Source organism: Zingiber officinale, chromosome 6B (assembly GCF_018446385.1).
Source record: "Zingiber officinale cultivar Zhangliang chromosome 6B, Zo_v1.1, whole genome shotgun sequence".
Lineage (NCBI taxonomy): Eukaryota > Viridiplantae > Streptophyta > Magnoliopsida > Zingiberales > Zingiberaceae > Zingiber > Zingiber officinale.
The window spans coordinates 119,937,015-119,955,003 of record NC_055996.1 but is presented as its reverse complement, the minus strand read 5'-3'; the positions used below and the strand labels follow the sequence as shown (position 1 = coordinate 119,955,003).

The window sequence follows — 17,989 nt, the reverse complement described above, 5'->3', positions numbered from 1 at the left end:
CAGGACTAAGAATGTCAACAAATGTCAAGTTTTTCAAACGTTTTTTGATTTTTAACTTCTGATGGTTCCATGGCTACAGATTGTTATCGATTCACAGATATTGAGATTTATGTTCTGTTAGATACTTCTTTGTGGCTATATTGTTTATTTGGTTTAAAAGGAGCATGCCGACCTGGCAATCTCAACGACATCAAAATAGTTAAAAGTAAAATTTAGAATTTAGATCGATATTAAATTTATCATATCGTTGATCATATTTTTATTTATATATATATATACCTATATATATATATATATTTATATATATATATATATAAAGAAAATGTATTTTTAAATTTGATAATTCTAATTATAATAATTATATATGCCCTTTTAATTTTTACCTAGTTGTTTGAGAGGAACAAAATAGGAGTCTAAGCAAATCTTAAAACAAATTTAAAGAAGTTGAAAACTTGAAGGAAATAAAGAGGCGAAGGTGAGTTCGTCATCAGTATCGCTCTCCTTCCTCCAATCTGGCCATCGTATCATACAGTGGACGATTCATCGTCTCCGGCAGCAAGAATGCCAGAAACCCACCCACCATTCCGCAGAGACCGAACACCGCGAAAGGCAGTGGACCACCCAACACCACCACCAGGGGCGCCGCGATTGCCCCCATCTGCGACGCTTGCGACGCGCACCCTAGCGCCGCGTTCCGCACCACTGTCGGAAAAAGCTCTGCCGTGTAAATGAACAACAAGTTATACGTGGCCGCCATCCCGAAGATTCCGATGACTCCGCAGGCCATCCTCACTTCCTTCATTGCCGCGACGCCGCTTGCTAGGCTGCCCATGACGCAGAACACGCCGCTGAGCCACAGGGTGCCGATAGCGAGCGGCCTTCTCCCGAACCGGTCGAGCAACACGGCGGTGAGCAAGTAAGCAGGCATCTCGGCGACGGCATTCAGGAGTACGCTGAGGTAGATGTTGGTCTCCAGGTTGACGACATTGAGGTTGAGGCCATAGTACACGACGGAGCTGAGGAAGTTGATCGCCACCATCAAGACGAGGCGGACTCTCGTCGTGGGTGAGCGAACGACGTCGATGATGGAGGCGGCCGCCACCGCAACATTCCCGTTATTTTTTATTTCTGCAACTTGATTATCTTCTTTATGTTCTTCATGCTCGCCGTCGAGTACAACCACGACGCCCGGCGGAATGTGCTCCCCGTTCTTCTTGGCGATGCTATGCATGACGGCCATGGCCTCGGGCGTTTTCCGACGGACAAGGTACCAGCGAGGGGACTCGGAGACGAACGGGAGGATCATGAGGACGAAGAGGAGGGAGGGGAGGGAAGTTACCACGTAGAGTAAGCGCCAAGAGTCGAAGAGGTAGGCAATGGCTGCAAGGAGGGCAATGCCGGCGGAGAAGAAGTAGAAGGTGGACATGCCGGCTACGCCTCGCTTGGAGGGGCCGATGGGCTCTGTGGCGAGGACGAAGGCGCAGAGGCCGACGCCGCCGGTGCTGAATCCGGTGAGGAAGCGCAGAGCGAGGTAGAACCAGTAAGCTGGCGAGATGGAGGTGAGAAAGCCGAAGATGGCGTTGAGGATGCAGACGACTATGAGGGAGCCTTTCCTTCCGAGGAAGGAGTCAGAGAGATGGCCGAACACTCCCGACCCTGGAAGCACAAATATATTTTATATTTTTTAAATAAACAAATAATTTTTTAATCATATATCGTATTAAAAAATTTAAAGATTAAATTTGAATACGTGAATTACAATAAATATTTCGTGTATATGCAGCAAGTGATCATACATGAATTTTATAATTCATATAGCTAAATAGAATAAATACATGAATCTAATTAATAAATTATGGTTTAAAATTTTAATATAAATAATCAGGTAATATAAATCATTTTGCAATAGAAGCCATTTTACTGTAACTTTTCTTTTCTTTCTATAAAGTTTTTTGAGAGTCCTACACTTTCTAATAAAGTAGTATTAGATCCAATGACAATATATTTATGGGAGTAGGTAAAGTAAATAATGTTCGGCTTCAAACACTAAGAACTGAATTTAACTCACTATGTACGAAGAAGAGTAAATTTATCTTTGACTATTTTATAAGAGTTTTTATGATTATCAATCAAATAAAGAGGCTTAGAGAAACTATATTTGATGTTAATTTGTGTAATTGAAAAGATACTATGTTTTACAAAATTTAATCACGTGTAGTTATTGCAATTGAAAAGTTCAAATATTTGAAGACTCTGATTATTGATGAATTAAATAGATCGTTATGGGCTCATAAAGTATGAATCATGGAAAACAAGAGCAATAAGAACTTGCATTATAAGCAAAGACCAATTTGAAGATCAAAAGAGATATTTCTAGTAGAGGTTGAGACCAACATGGATAGTGAAGAGACAAAACTAAGGGAGAACAAGTAAGATGATTCAAAGCAATCCTTCTTTTTTTTGCACTCAATGAGGACTCTATTTGAAAGACAAGTATATTTTATCTTAACAACCCTATGACATGTCATAAAAGTAAATTTGTGGGGCTTGATACAAGTATGAAAGACTTTGTAAACTTTGAAGGCAACATAAAAGTGAAAATAGAAGGCAAAGATACAATTCTTCTCCTTTGTAATGTTTATTATATTTCAAAATTAACTAGCAATATCTTGAGTATTGATCAATTTGTAGAAAGAAACTACAAGATTCATATAAAAGTTTGTATCCTTTGGTTATTAAATTAAGATTTTAATCTCATTGCTAAGGTCTCTATGACTAATAATAGGATGTTTTTATTGGATTTCAAGAATTGTGTGTTGATACAATCGACCTCTAGTTAAGACTAATCTGGAGTTAGCTCGAGTTGAATTTCAATATTTGATTAATATATTTGATGTGAGAATAAAAAGTTAGGTATGTTAAGGTTAACCAAATCTTAATAGTGGGTTATGGAAGACAAAAGACTAGGCATGAAACGTAAAGTCTAAGTGGATCAAGATTAACTAGACACTTGACAATGAGAAAATTCCAAATAGGTCAATAAAGGTCGAATGTTTGGCAGTAGTGAAATTCTAATAGATTAAGATTCACGGGATGCTAAGTAGTGGTGATTGGTGAAATCCTAATAGATCAAGGCAGATGCTAGACAATGATGAAATCCTAATAGGTCAAGTTTGATTGAATGTTAAGTAATAGTGAAGTTTCAACGTATCAAAATTTAATAGATGTTAGGCAAAGGAAATTCTATCAAATCAAGATTAATCAAATGCTAATCAAAGAAAATTTTGATGGATTAAGATCAATCGGATACTAGATAAAGTAACAATTCAATCTTGGTAACACTAAAACACAGATATCAATCGACTGAACTCCTAAACCTCAATTTCGAGACGTGAGAGGATTTAAAGGGATTTATTATATATTAATTGATTATTAAATCGACTATTGACACTTTTGTAGTGAACAGTATGTTTAAAATTCGACTGATCATTATCATTCAACTAAGAAATTTGAACAATCAATCGATGAAACTGTTACAATGAACAAAACGTTTTGAATTAAGCTACGGCACTCGACTGATACGTCAACAGTCGATTCGTGATAAAAAAACAGTCGAGTATCATATTTAAAACTAAGATTAAAAAATTATTCTATAGACGAAATGATTGAATATATATATATATATATATATATATGCTCGGTCAACTCGACTAATCCAAGTACTATTTTGTTTGATCAGATAAATCAAATATTTATACTTTGGTCTATCAGCATTATACAAATATTAAGAAAATATTATTATTCAATGTGTTTTTATGTTTTATTTATTTAAAAGAAAAAAAATTTATGATAAATTTCCTTGCTAGACCTACATACCAGAATTATTAAAAAAAATATGTACAGTTTTGGTAAGAATATGGATGTAATAACTAACCATTTTTAATATGATTAATCAACCAAATTAAAATGCATTGCCGACTGATATATTATGATAAATTACAGTGTACTCTAAACAAGACAAATTTTACTTCCGACAAGATTTTACTTTAGCCCTTTAAGTATAAAAATAATCCTAACGATGGGCTACTTTTTGTATGGACCACCAAGTAAACAAATAAGATTTGACACCATGTTCATGCTTTAATGAGGGACCATATGTTAGGCACTGTGATTGGTTGTTTTAGCCTGCGGTATTTCCGCGACACTATGTTCATGCTTTAATGAATAAGTAGACGTAGCATAGATGATAAATATATAATATTTTTAGTATAATAGTCAGGGATTGATTTTTAAAAATTGATGATTTGAGATTTAGTTTATTATACGTCTAATATTTGTATATCTATATTTACCTCCCTCTATATCCGTAGAGCCAGTACTAGGGGACTGTTAATATAGCGGATCTATATTTTTTTTAACGAATAAAGTTGATACGGGAATTTAACAGGCACACGTAAATTTTTTTTAAAAAAATCATGTATAAACTTTTAACTAAAGATGATTAATTAGGTTAGATAACATCGAATCTGGGATGACCGGTCCAACCTCATAGAAGTTTCTCATCCGCTGTAAGGGTAAATCGGGAAGCGCTCTTAGCGGACGACCCAGAAGTCCAGCATCCCTTGATTGCAAGTCTTATTTGGAGAAAAAATTCCTACAAATACGTCTTATCTCAAAATCGAATCATAAATATATACATGACAACTAAACGCTCTTCCACTGCACCATAGCTCCGAGGTCTTTAGAATGCCTAAAGAGCACATTGATTTGGGTGATTTTTCTGTTTTATCCCTCCCGTCAATATTAATATTTTCACATGACGAATTCCAATGCATCCAAGCCACATTTGAAACACTTAAATTTTAAAATAATTTTGATGGCTCGGATGGATGTAATCTCAACATCTCTCTCCAATCGTGAAAACAGATCTCTATCTCCTTTCCTTTTATCTAATCAATTTATACCATTCAATTTTTTTTTAATTTAACTATTAAAATCAGAATCAAGATTTGACATCAAATCCATCTTCTCCAAACTCTACTCTTTCATGTGGTTACAAATTCACAAAAATTCAAATAGTCTAGGTCTATCAGTAAATTTCAATCAAAACTCACTGATCGATCTATTGAGCTTCAATTGCACTTATACATGTGGTTGCAAATCTACCTTCTCAAAACGCTACTCTTTATGTGATTGCAAATTAACAGAAGTCCAAATAGTTTAGGTCAATCATTAAATTTGGATCAAAACTCACTAATCGACCTATGGAGCTTCAATTGCACTTATTCTAATTTCTATGAATTTTTAAGGTGTTAAGGAGTCCAAATATGTTCTCCTTTACTATTTTTGTACCCCTTAGTAGTACCAAAGTGAAAATATCTTTAGTTAGAACATTTGGGTCCGGTCTCCTAGATTCCAAGACCATGTTGCATTGATCCGAGAGTAGACTAGGACCAAGTTAGGCCTGATGTGGGGAGACCAAACTCAACTTGGTCCTGATATGTTCTCATATTGGGTCCAACATGGTCTTGGTCTTCGGGAGACTAGGTCCAAGCATTCTAGCTGAAAGTTAGCATAATACTAGAGCATCTCCGGGGAGCCCAAAATAAGTAATAGTGTATATCTTTTGACTCTTTGCAATCTAAGAAATTCATACGATTTGAAATAAGCACAATCTAAATTATTTAGGTTAATTAGTAGGTTTTGATTGAAACTCATTGATTGACCTAAACTATTTGAATTTCTATAAACTTACACTCATATGATAGGGGTTGAGTGAGAGGTGTTGGGGTCTTGTAGTGGTGGTGCAATTTGAGAGCGGGCAAAATGATGGTATATTGTCGTTTTGGCGAAGTCGAGGCTAGAGTTAGACTCTATCTCTTTAAGACGAATTTGTCTCACACACGGTGCTCACGGAACACGAAAATCGTCTCCTAAGATACAACGACTTTATCTTGCAATAGCAGCATTGCAAATCGCAAGACCTCCGAACTGAAGAAATTTCTCGAACTCTCCAATGCAAGTATGGAATGCAATGCTTGCTTTTCTTGGAAGGAATTGAGTAAGTGAAATGATGATGTAAGGGACATTATTTATACTTAATGAAGGGGTATAAGAATCTTTTAATTCAATTAGATCTCATCCATCCATTTTGAATTAGATGATGTAGATATCATCTTTTCCTAAGAGACACACTACCTCTTCATTAGATGCCACCATTTGGAAATCAGTGAATGAGATTTAGCCATCCAAAGGGCACTTAAACCTTTCAAGTTGAATGATTAACATTTGTCAATCTTGTATTGGGGTTCAATCAAAGTCTCATATTGGAAAGATTTGGTAAAGATCATGGGGTTAAAAGGATGTAGGATATCTCTATTGGCATGAGGTCTTTTGGGGAGAGCCCAGGAGCAAAGCCATGAGAGTCCAGGCTCAAAGTGGACAATATCATGTCATTGTAGAGATATGTGAACATCCCTTTGGGCATAACATCTTGATCCAACGATTAAGATTTAATTTCTCATTTATATTAAATTTCCAAAAATACCCCACATAAATGAAAATTAATGCATGCATATTATCACCTAAGAAGAGTTCAATCGAAAAATTATTTCATCAGGAGAGGTAGCTTGTGGCTTTGAACCTTCCGTAATAGAGTAACATCAAATTTACTAAGCTGCTTAGTGAACATGATGTCTTGAACTACTCAGTCGTTTGTGTAAACCAAAACAATGGTACCTACACAATAACTTCTCTCACTTCTTTATAGTTCTCACTGTTTTGTCCGTTTTGGCCATAGACAATATCTTGGATTCATAAATATTTCATTGAAGCGACCCGTCTTCATACTTATATAGGTGACTTCCTCTAAAGAGTATCTTACCATACTCTACTTTTTCAAGTATAGGAGTCATTAAAAATTTATAACTTAACCTCACTACATATCGTAGGTAGCACTTTTCCATCCTAGGAATGGGAGGAGAACTAGTCCAAGTGCTCACATGAACTTTCAGAATTTCATTGTCCTATTGAACCAAGATCTTGGGATCTCCAGACAACAAGGTTGGGTTACTAGCTACTATGAATGTTCTTGTTTGTAGATTTTAATCTCATTCCTCTTGATGTGCAGTATATTTGATCTCTATTTAACCCTTTTGTAAATGGATCTGCCAAGTTATCTTTTGATTTGACATAATCGACAGAGATAACTCCGTTAGAGATCAACTGCCTAATGGTATTATGTCGTCGATGAATATGTCGTGACTTACCATTATACAAGCTATTTTGTGACCTTGCAATTGCTGATTGATTATCATATTGTATCATCACGACAGGCACTGGTTTTTCCTAACATGGGATATCTTCTAAAAGGTTACGAAGCCATTTAGCTTCCTTTAGGATTTTATCTAAGGCTATAAACTCAGATTCCATAGTTGATTGAGCTATGCAGGTTTGTTTCATGGATTTCCATGACACTGCTCTACCACCAATGGTAAATACATATCCACTGGTGGATTTAAAGTTTTTTGTATCAGATATTCAATTTGCATCACAATAGTCTTCTAGTACCACTGGATATCTCATATAATGTAATTCATACTCTAAGATATATCTTAAATATTTAAAACCCCTTATTAATGTCTTCCAATGATCATCATTTGGATTACTTGCAAATATACTTAATTTGTTGACCACATATGCAATATCCGAACGTGTGCAGTTAGTGATATACATCAAACTGCCAATTATCCTCAAATATTCCAATTGGGATACAAGTTCACCATGGTTCTTAGCCAAATGCAGGCTTAAGTCCATAGGTGTTTTCATAGGGGAAAGATCATCTACATTAAATTTCCTTAGCAATGCCTCAATATAATGAAACTGTGAAAGGATAATTCCATCTAATGTATTATCGATCTTTATCCGAAGTATAACATCCGCTATACCCATATCTTTCATATCAAAAGTTTTTGTCAACATCTTTTTAGCAATCATGATTATATCATGATCACTACCCATGATGAGCATATCGTCTACATATAGACAAATAATGACAAACGAGTAAGGTGTGTCTTTGATATATATGTATTTATCACACTCGTTTATTTTAAATCCATTTGACAACATAGTCTTGTCAAATTTCTCATGCCAATATTTAGGTGCTTGTTTTAGCCCATATAGTGACTTCACGAGTCTACACACCTTATTGTCTTATCTTGGAGCCACAAATCCTTCAGGTTGCTCCATATAAATTTCTTCTTTTAATTCACCATTTAGAAAGGGTGTTTTCACATCCATTTGATGTATCTCAAGGTTATGTATTACACCAATAGCAATGAGTACTCGAATGGATGTGATCCTTGTTACTGGTGAATATGTGTCAAAGAAGTCAAGGCCTTCTTTTTTCTTGAATCCCTTTGCCACTAGTCTTGCCTTGTATTTTTCAATAGTTTCATCAGCATTATATTTCTTCTTTATGATCCATTTACATCCTAAAGGCTTTATTCTAGGTGGAATATCCATCAATTCCCAAGTATGATTTTGCATGATAGAATTTATTTCACTATTGATGGCTTCTTTCCAAAAGAGAGCCTCGGGACTTGATAAGGCTTTGTTTATTGTCCTCATTTTCTAATATATAAGTCATGAAATCAGGACCAAATAAATTTACTATACTCACCCTCTTACTGTGTCTTGGTTCTTAATTATTTCTAAGATTATCTTTACTCGCAGTTTCATAAGTTCTTTTATTTGAACTTTCCTCTTTCCTATCTTTGCAAGGAAAGATATCTTCAAAAAAAAATACAACATCCTTGATTCAATTGTTGTTCCAACATGTACATCAAGGACTGTTGATTTGTACACCAAAAATCGATATGCACTACTATTATTGGCATATCCAATAAAAATGTAATTAACTGTCTTTGGTCCTATTTTGGTTTACTTTGGTTTAGACACTTCCACCTTAGGCAAACACCCCTACACTTTTAGATATTTATAAGAAGGCTTATGACCCTTCCATAACTCATAAAGAGTTTTATCTTTACTTTTGTGAGAGATATTATTGAGAATATGATTTGCCGATAAAATAGTTTCCCCTATAAATTCTGGGGTAAATCTGAACTTATTATCATAACATTCATCATTTCTTTAATAGTTCGGTTCTTACGCTCGACAATTCCATTTGATTGAGGAGAGTAAGGAGCTGTTGTTTGATGAATAATGCTAAATTCTGTACAAAATTCATCAAATGGATCATCATATTCTCCTCCTCGATCACTTCGAATTCTTTTAATTCGTTGACCAATTCGATTCTCAACTTCATTCTTATAATTTTTTAATGCTTTTAAGACTTTATCTTTGCCTTTCAATAGATACACATAACAGTATCTAGTGCAATTATCAATGAAAGTAACAAAATACTTTTAGCCTCCTCTAGTTTGCACGAATTTTAAGTCACATATGTCACTGTGAATTAATTCTAGAGGGATCATGCTTCTTTCTACTGAATGGAAAGACAACTTTGTCATTTTAGCTTTAACACATATTTCATATTTATGTGTTGAATCAACATTAAATGTTGGCAATAAGTTTAAATTCATAAGTCGTCGCAAAGTATTGTAATTTACATGTCCAAGTCTAACATGACATAAATTGGAACACTCAACTAAATAAGCAGAATTTATCATTTTATTGCCATTAAATTCATGATGTAGAACCATTACATGCATTTTAAATAGACCGTTCTCCATGAATCATCTACCTATGAATTGACTATTTTTTGTCCATACATATTTATTCGACTCAAACACTAGCTTGAATCCAACTTTGACAAGAGCCAACCCGGACACTAGATTCTTTCGAATGTTAGGAATATGAAGCACATCAATTAGTGTTACTTTTTTGCCTGATGTCATCTTTAGTACCATCTTTGCCAAGACCAACAATATTGGAAGTTGTAGAATTTTTCATAATTAGTTTTCTCCCATTAATAGGGGTATAAGTTGAAAATTGGGCCTTGTCAGAGAAAATATGTCGTGTGGCACCAATATCGACCCACCACTACCTTGGATTGTCTACCAAGTTGGCTTCAAATACAATGGCAGTCAAGTCTAATTCTGACATATCTATCGGCACTGAGTTATCTTTAGTCATGTGCACTTGAGTGACTTTCTTTGGACGTCGGCAGTCTTTGGCCTTGTGATTCAGTTTTCCACAGTTGTGGCATGTTCCTTAGAACTTTTTGGCTCTCCCTTAGCTCTGTCCTTTACTGGGATACTTTCTTTTCTTGTCAGTGTTTGGTTCTAGCAGATTTGCTTTTGCAAATATAGACATTTTTATTGATTATAATTGCTTGCGATTGTCTTCTTCAATCCGCAGTCTTACAATCAGATCTTCAAGTCTCATCTTCTTTCACTTGTGTTTTAGATAATTTTTGAATTCCCTCCACGAAGGCGGAAGTTTCTCAATTATCGCAATAACTTGAAAGGACTCATTCATTGTCATGCCCTCGGTATGCAGATTATGTAGGATCAACTGCAATTCTTGGACTTGAGTTATCACAGTTTTGGAATCAATCATCTTGAAGTCTAAGAATTTGCCGACGATGAATTTCTTCAGTCCGACATCTTCTATTTTGTACTTTCTTTTCAGGGATTCCCATAACTCCTTTGCAGTTGTCATTGGAATATACACATTCTATAATATATTGTCGAAGCCATTGAGGATATAATTTTGACATAAGAAGTCATTATGCCCCCAAGCATCATATGCCACCCTCTTATTTTTATCAGTCTCACCTTAAGATATGGAGGGTGCATCTTCACGTATGAACCTCATAAGATTCAACGTGATTAGGTAAAACAACATCTTTTGCTACCACCTCTTGAAATCTATACCTGTAAACTTCTCTGGCTTCTCTCCATAAGCCGGTGGAACAGGAACCACCGATGATGAATCCATTAAGATTGCACGAATAAATTCGTCTTAAAATTGTCGGGATTTTGTAGTGGTGGTGCAATCTGAGTGCGGGTAGAATGACGGTATACTATCGTTTTGGCGAAGTCGAGGCTAGAGTTAGGGGGCGTTTGGTTTAGGGGAATAAGAGTGGGGAATGGGAATAGTAATTATTGATTGTCATTGTTGATGTTTGGATTATATGAATGGAAATATAAATAAGGGAATGAATTTTTATAATTGGGTAATGATTCATTCTCATATCTCCCCTTCAATGAGTTATTACTCTATTTTTAACAATCAAAATATTTCCTTATTCCAAAAATACCCTTGACCCAAAACTAAAATTTTTCCCCTTAACATCAAAATAGATTTATTTAATTTTTCTTTCATATCACTTTCTCTTTCCTTGTTCTCTCTCATCATATTTTCTCTATTCTCATTTTATCACCCACTTTCTCTCTCCTTAATCTTACTCATCACACTTTCTTTCCTCTTTTTTTCTCATTACACTTTCTCTCTCATCACACTTTCTCTCTCCTTAATCTCTTCCATCACACTCTCTTCTCTCTTTTTTTTTCTCATCACACTTTCTCTCTCATTATACTTCCTCTTTCATTATACTTTCTCTCTCTTCAATCCCTCACATCACACTCTTTTTTTTCTCATCATATTTTCTCTCTCATCATGCTTTTATCTCATCATATTTTCTCTCTCCTCAATCTCTCCCATCACACTCTCTTCCTTTTTCTCAACAAACTTTCTCTCTCATCATGCTTTCTCTCTCATCATACTTTCTCACTTCTCAATCTCTCTCATCACATTCATTTTCCTTTTTTTCATCACACTTTCTCTCTCATCATACTTTCTCTCTCCTCAATTTCTCCCATCACACTCTCTCTCCTTATTTTTTTCTCATTACACTTTCTTTCTCTTCATCCTCTCTCATCATATTTTCTCACTCATTATATTTTCTCTCTCATCTTCTATCATCATGTTCTCTCCCATTACACTCTCTTTCCTCATTTTCTCTCATCGCACTTTCTCTCTCTTCATTCTTTCCCATCACACTTTCTCTCTTATCATCTCTCTCATCATGTTTTTCTCTTACATTCAACTTTCTCTTACATCTAAGTTTTTCTCTTATTTTCCTTTAAGGGTAAAAAAGAAAATTTTGATTTATTCTGATAGAAAATATTCAACTAACTAAACATTGCTTTTAAGAGTGATATCCATGCTCATACTCATTTCCATTCCACAATTCTATGATTGACAGTCCTATTCCTAGGAAAGAACCAAATGCTCCCTTAGACTCTATGTATTTAAGATGAATTTACCCCGCACACGGTGCTCACAGAACATGACAATCGTCTCCCAAGATACAACAACTTTATCTTGCAATAGTAGCATTGCAAATCGTAAAACCTCTGAACCGAATAAACTTCTTGAACTCTCCAATGCAAGTATGGAATGCAATGCTTACTTTTCTTGGAAGGAATTGAGTGAGTAAAATGAGGATGTGAGGGACATTATTTATACTTAATGAAGGGGTATAAGAACCTCTTGATTCAATTAGTTCTCATCCATCCATTTTAAATTGGACGATGTAGATAGTGTCTTTTTCTAAGAGATACCCTACCTCTTCATTAGATGTCATCTTTTGAAAATCAATGAATGAGATTTTTAAATCTTTTAAATTGAATGATTAAGATTTGTTAATCTGGATCAAAGATTAAAATTTAATTTTTTTATTTATATTAAATTTCAATTTTTAATTTTTATTTATATTAAATTTCCAAGAAGTGGAAGATAGATATAATGTCCTTTCCATGTTTTGCATGAGCGGTTGACCAGTCGAAAAATTAAATTTTAAATACTTGAGAAACGTTCTGTCAGATCTGGGACAATTAAATATTTTGAGACAGACGCACGACAAAGGATTAGGAGGCAGATGAGAACATTTATGATCAAGTCAATATTTTTTTTCTTCGAAACGTGGAGATGTCCTTTCCACGTTTTGAAGAACAAACTATTCCATTAATTTTTACCTGAGAACATGGAGACGAAAAAAAAGAGATACCGGGCCAAAAGATGAGTGTTGTATTTTTCAACTATAGACGCAAGGACTGATGTGATGGTTGATTTGAATTGGTCTAACATGGTATGCGATTCTGACTCCATTCGGGGACCAATAATTTCAATCATCGTCTTCAACGAAATCGATTTTGAAAGTAATCGGGTAAAAACTATATAGGAATTTTACTATTTACATTTTTATCTTATATATTTATGAACGATTAAATATAAATAAGGATACTTGGACGTGAGACGTCTGATCAAGCGACTTGATTCATTTTTGAGAATCAAGGTGCTTAGACGAACATCCAGGTACTCATATTTGCGCACACTCTCTCTATATACAAAAAAAAAATGTTACCATAATTATCTTATTTTGTTCATCTTATGAGCATAAGTATATTTGTTTTTAGGAATTTAAGATTTATGATTTAGAATTTAATTTTTAGTATTTTAGATTAAATAAAAAAAATACACATGAGGCTAATAAAGTGAATACTATATATATATATATATACACCTTATTTTAAAAAAAAAATCAAAAGGGGCATCTTTTAATTAAAATGGTATAATTAACTTTAAATATAATATTCGGTATTATTATATCCTAACACATGTATTAAATACAATGCATTAAATATAGATTTGATATATTTAATAGCATTTATATTTTAAAAATTATGAAACTATAGTTGTTACAATGTTATAACAACTATGAACTGTAATTATTATAACATGGACTTATCTTTTTTAATAATATTTACGTTGTAATAGATAATTTCATAGCTATTATAAAATAAACTTTTCTTATTCATACAACTGGTTGATGGGACTGGGTGGCAGGAGATAATAATATGGGAATAGTTTATCATAGAGCAGTTGTGTAACTACACATGAGTTGTTGGAGTAAAAATCAAAAGAGCCTCCTATTTTTTTGAAATCATCAAAGGGACGTTCCTTTTTATTTTTTATTTTTATCAAAAGGAAGTCTCATCCCACTATCCCTCCTCAAAAAATGACACAACTGTCCTCAAGCTCCCGCCACATATATTATATCTTGAATAAGTTGAGCACGTTGTAGAAACGAAATGTTAGATGTTTACTATAAAATGTAGTTGTTACAACGTGAATGATAGGTGAATATGATTTTATCTGTGTTGTATTAGCTATGAAACTCTACCTACTACAACATGAATATTTTTGAACAAATTAAGTATGCGTTGTAGCAACTACAAAATCGTTGTTGCTACAACATGCATGTGTAGCAACTATAAAATCGTAGCTACTATAATGCACTCAACCGATTAACAATTTAATACGTATGACAAGAGGCAATAATGTTAAACAGTATAATTAAGGACAACTTTGTTATTTTACGAGGGGATGGTAGGGTGGGTCATCCTTTTGATAAAAATAAAAAATAAAAAGGGACTCCCTTTTATGATTTCAACAAATAAAAGTGTCTTTTTTTTTTACATTACTGCCCTTATTAGAGGGGTGGGCGCTTTTGATTAAAAATAAAAAAAAGGATGCCCCTTAGTTCAAAAAGGAAAAATAGGACTTCATTTTAATTTTTATCCAAGTTAATTTAGTTTAGGACCGTATAAAATTCTAAAATAATACAAACTAAATAACTAAAAAAAATATAGCAAGAGGATTATTGACGTAAGTTGTAGAAGTTATCCAATAACTATTATAACATGTAGAAGTTACTTAGTAGTTATCATAATATATTTAGAATTTAGGATTGTAGCATTTATATAATTGTTTTTTAAACTATTTTAAAATGATTTTGATGAAATTTAAATAATTTTAATCAAATTAATAAATTATATTTTGATATAATAGTATTTAAAGATGATAAACTTATGGGTGCAAGTAGATTCAAAATCAATCTTTTCATGTGATAAAGAATCTCGCTAGTCGCTAGCAAAAACATCAAATTCTGATTTAGCGAGATGAAATGAATCATGAGGCGATGTCGGGTTCTCAAAAGATTAATTACTCTAGCTAGCTTGTATTTTTCAACTATAGACGTAAGGACTGATCATGTGGTGGATGGAATTTTGAAATGGTCAGGGGCGGATCCAGCGGGGGACTCCTTTCAGTGATCAATGATTTCAATCATATCTAGCTAGTTCCTAGTCGTATAACGAAAGCGAGATTGGAAGCTAATAAATTTGTCTTAGGAGTTAGGACCACGTACGATTCCAAAAGTAATACGAAATAAATTAAATAACTGAGAAAATATAGCGAGAGTAAAAATCGACTCACCGATCATGCAGCCGAGAAAAAAGGCGGATTGAACAAGGCCAATCTTGTAACGCTGCTCGCCGACCAATCCCCACTCCGCGACGGTGGAGGCGGCGCCACCTCCGAGCCAGTCCCATTGCCGAGGCTCCTCGGACGTCTCGCGGTCGGCGAAGATCATGACCATGGTGTGGAAGGCCTCGAGCGCCCACGCCGCGGATACCAGCACGAAGTGGCGCAGCTGCCACCGCCCGAACTCCCCTGCGTGCTGCCTCAGCACTTCGTCGATCCCCAGCCGCCTCTCCGACGGGAGGAGGAGGGGCGAACGGAGATCGGAGGTGGCGCCCCCCAGAGAGCCCATGGCTATATATTGGGATGAACGAACGGCCGGCGTCCGGGAAAGTTGGGCGATTAATTTAGTTTGGAAAGTGGGAATTAGGAGGAGGAAGGAGGAGAGAAAAACATGGGCAGGGGATGAGCCTGCTTGGTTGACTTGAATAGAATAGTATGAAGGAAGGACGCAGTTCGGATCCTCTGTCCTTATTTATCTCTGTCCTATATCTCATTATCAATCGAACTGATCAAATTAAATCTAAAAGTATTCTTAAGATTTAATCTGATCCATCCGATCAATAATGAGATACGAAAACAGAGAGAAATGAGAACAGATGATCTGAACTAGAAAGCACGAGTAAAGTGAGCCAGCTGGTGGTTTAATTTCAAACTCAATTTCTCTTCTCTCACTAACTATGGAAAGCAAATTTGCTCGAGTCTAATTGGTCAGTAGTCGGCTGTCTCATTTAATATACCTTATTATTTTATCAAAAATATGCTCATGTATCTACTAATTTTTAGTGAAATCCAGAATAAAATGTCATATTGTGAATTATTAGTAATTTTTATAAATGTAGAGATCTATGATTGATTTAGGTGTGATGTATTATTAAAAAAATTTTGATTAATGATATTTAGAGATATGATGTATTATTAAAAAAAATTTCTATTAATTAATTAAAAATTTAGAATTTTCCGTACGAATTCAGATATTATATTATATGCACGAGCCACATATAATTTTAATAAGTAACTATTTCATCTTAATTTTTTAAAATAAATATATAAAAATATAAAAATATTAAAATAAAATACAACTTTACGGCCCCATCTCTCTTCGACAGCGGCACCGTGGCGAGAAAGCCGACGGCTGATGGAGTAAAATGCATTTTAATTAGTAACATCTTTTCTTACAAATATTTATTTCGTAAGGTCATAATGTTTTATTTTAAGGTAATGTTGAATAATTTTGGTTCGACTTTAACATAGTTTGATTTATTTCCTAATTTTCTATCTGATTAAATTTTATTTTATTTTAGATTGGAGTTTATACACGAGATCAATTCTTTAATATATGATTAATTTTCAATTGAATAAAAGTTCCGCTTGCCTATTAATTCTCTCTAATTTGTAGTTTTAATTTTCTATGTACCTAAATTGTATAATGGACTGACATTGAATAAATTCACACGTACTGTTTATTAAAAATTGAATGAAACTAAAACATAAAACATAAGAGCATCCACCTAATCTATTATAATATCTATCATCTTATTAAAAAATAAAAGATTCACTATCACATACTTATTATAATAATATATCTTTTTCATCCATATTCCTTTTAACATCAACTTTTTATCGAAACTAGTAGATAAGTTTTTAAAATATCCAAATCACATATCATAGTTTCAAAATTATCAAATCACCTACCCACTTTTCGTTTTACCTTCATCTTCAAATCAATTCGACTAGAAAAATTTTCCATTTCTTTATGTGAGTTTGAAAAAATCATCAGCCAATTCTGACTAAAATCGACTGCTAAGCTAGAGACCTTGAAATGACATAAAATTAGTTTTATGTGTACGTCTATTTTTTCTGATTGTAAAAATACTATCAAATATTAATTTGACCTCCTATATTGAGAGCAATGATTTTTTTTAAATATGAATGTGCTCGAAAAACTAATTCATATTTAAAAAATTACTACTTTCAATATATTTGATTAAATTGATGTTTGATAGTATTTTTACAATCAAGAGAATTAGACGAACACATAAGAGCTGGTTTCATGTCATTTCGAGGTCTCTATGTCATCAACCGTTTTTGGCCGAAACTAGCTGATAGACTTAGAGATCTCGAAATGACATGAAACCAGTTCTTATGTGTTCGGGTAGTTCTTCCGATTGTAAAAATGCAATATCAATTTAACCGAATATATTGAGAGCAATAATTTTTTAAATACGAATGTATCTAAAAAATTAATTTATGTTCAAAAAATCACTGCTCTTAATATATTTGGTCAAATTGATATTTGAGAGAATTGATTAATCATAAAAACTAAAAAAACCCATAGGATCTGGTTTCACTTCATTTCGAGCTCTTTAGTTCCATCAACCAATTTTGGCCGAATGAACCTACATTGATTTTATTTAGGTTCATTCGGCCCTAGTTTCAAAAAAAAAAAGATTTATGTTCAAAAAATCACTACTCTCAATATATTAGGTCAAATTGATATTTGATAGTATTTTTACAATCAAAAGAACTAGACGAACATATAGAAATTTATTTCATGTCATTCCGAGATCTCTAGGTCCATTAACCGATTTTGGTCGAAATCGACTGATAGATTTTTCAAACAGAATAAAATCGATTC

At 33.9% G+C, this 17,989-nt stretch overlaps 1 protein-coding gene across 1 annotated transcript; it reads right to left on the bottom strand.

Annotated features, from left to right (window-relative positions):
* Window positions 1-371: 371 nt before the first annotated feature.
* LOC121990597 (organic cation/carnitine transporter 4-like) lies at window positions 372-15,779 on the bottom strand. Its single transcript, XM_042544708.1, has 2 exons — window positions 15,307-15,779; window positions 372-1,656 (listed from the first exon to the last, which is right to left on the bottom strand). Exons 1-2 carry the CDS (start codon window positions 15,641-15,643, stop codon window positions 488-490), a joined length of 1,506 nt encoding a protein of 501 aa, XP_042400642.1. The 5' UTR covers window positions 15,644-15,779; the 3' UTR covers window positions 372-487.
* Between the last annotated feature and the right edge of the window lie 2,210 nt (window positions 15,780-17,989).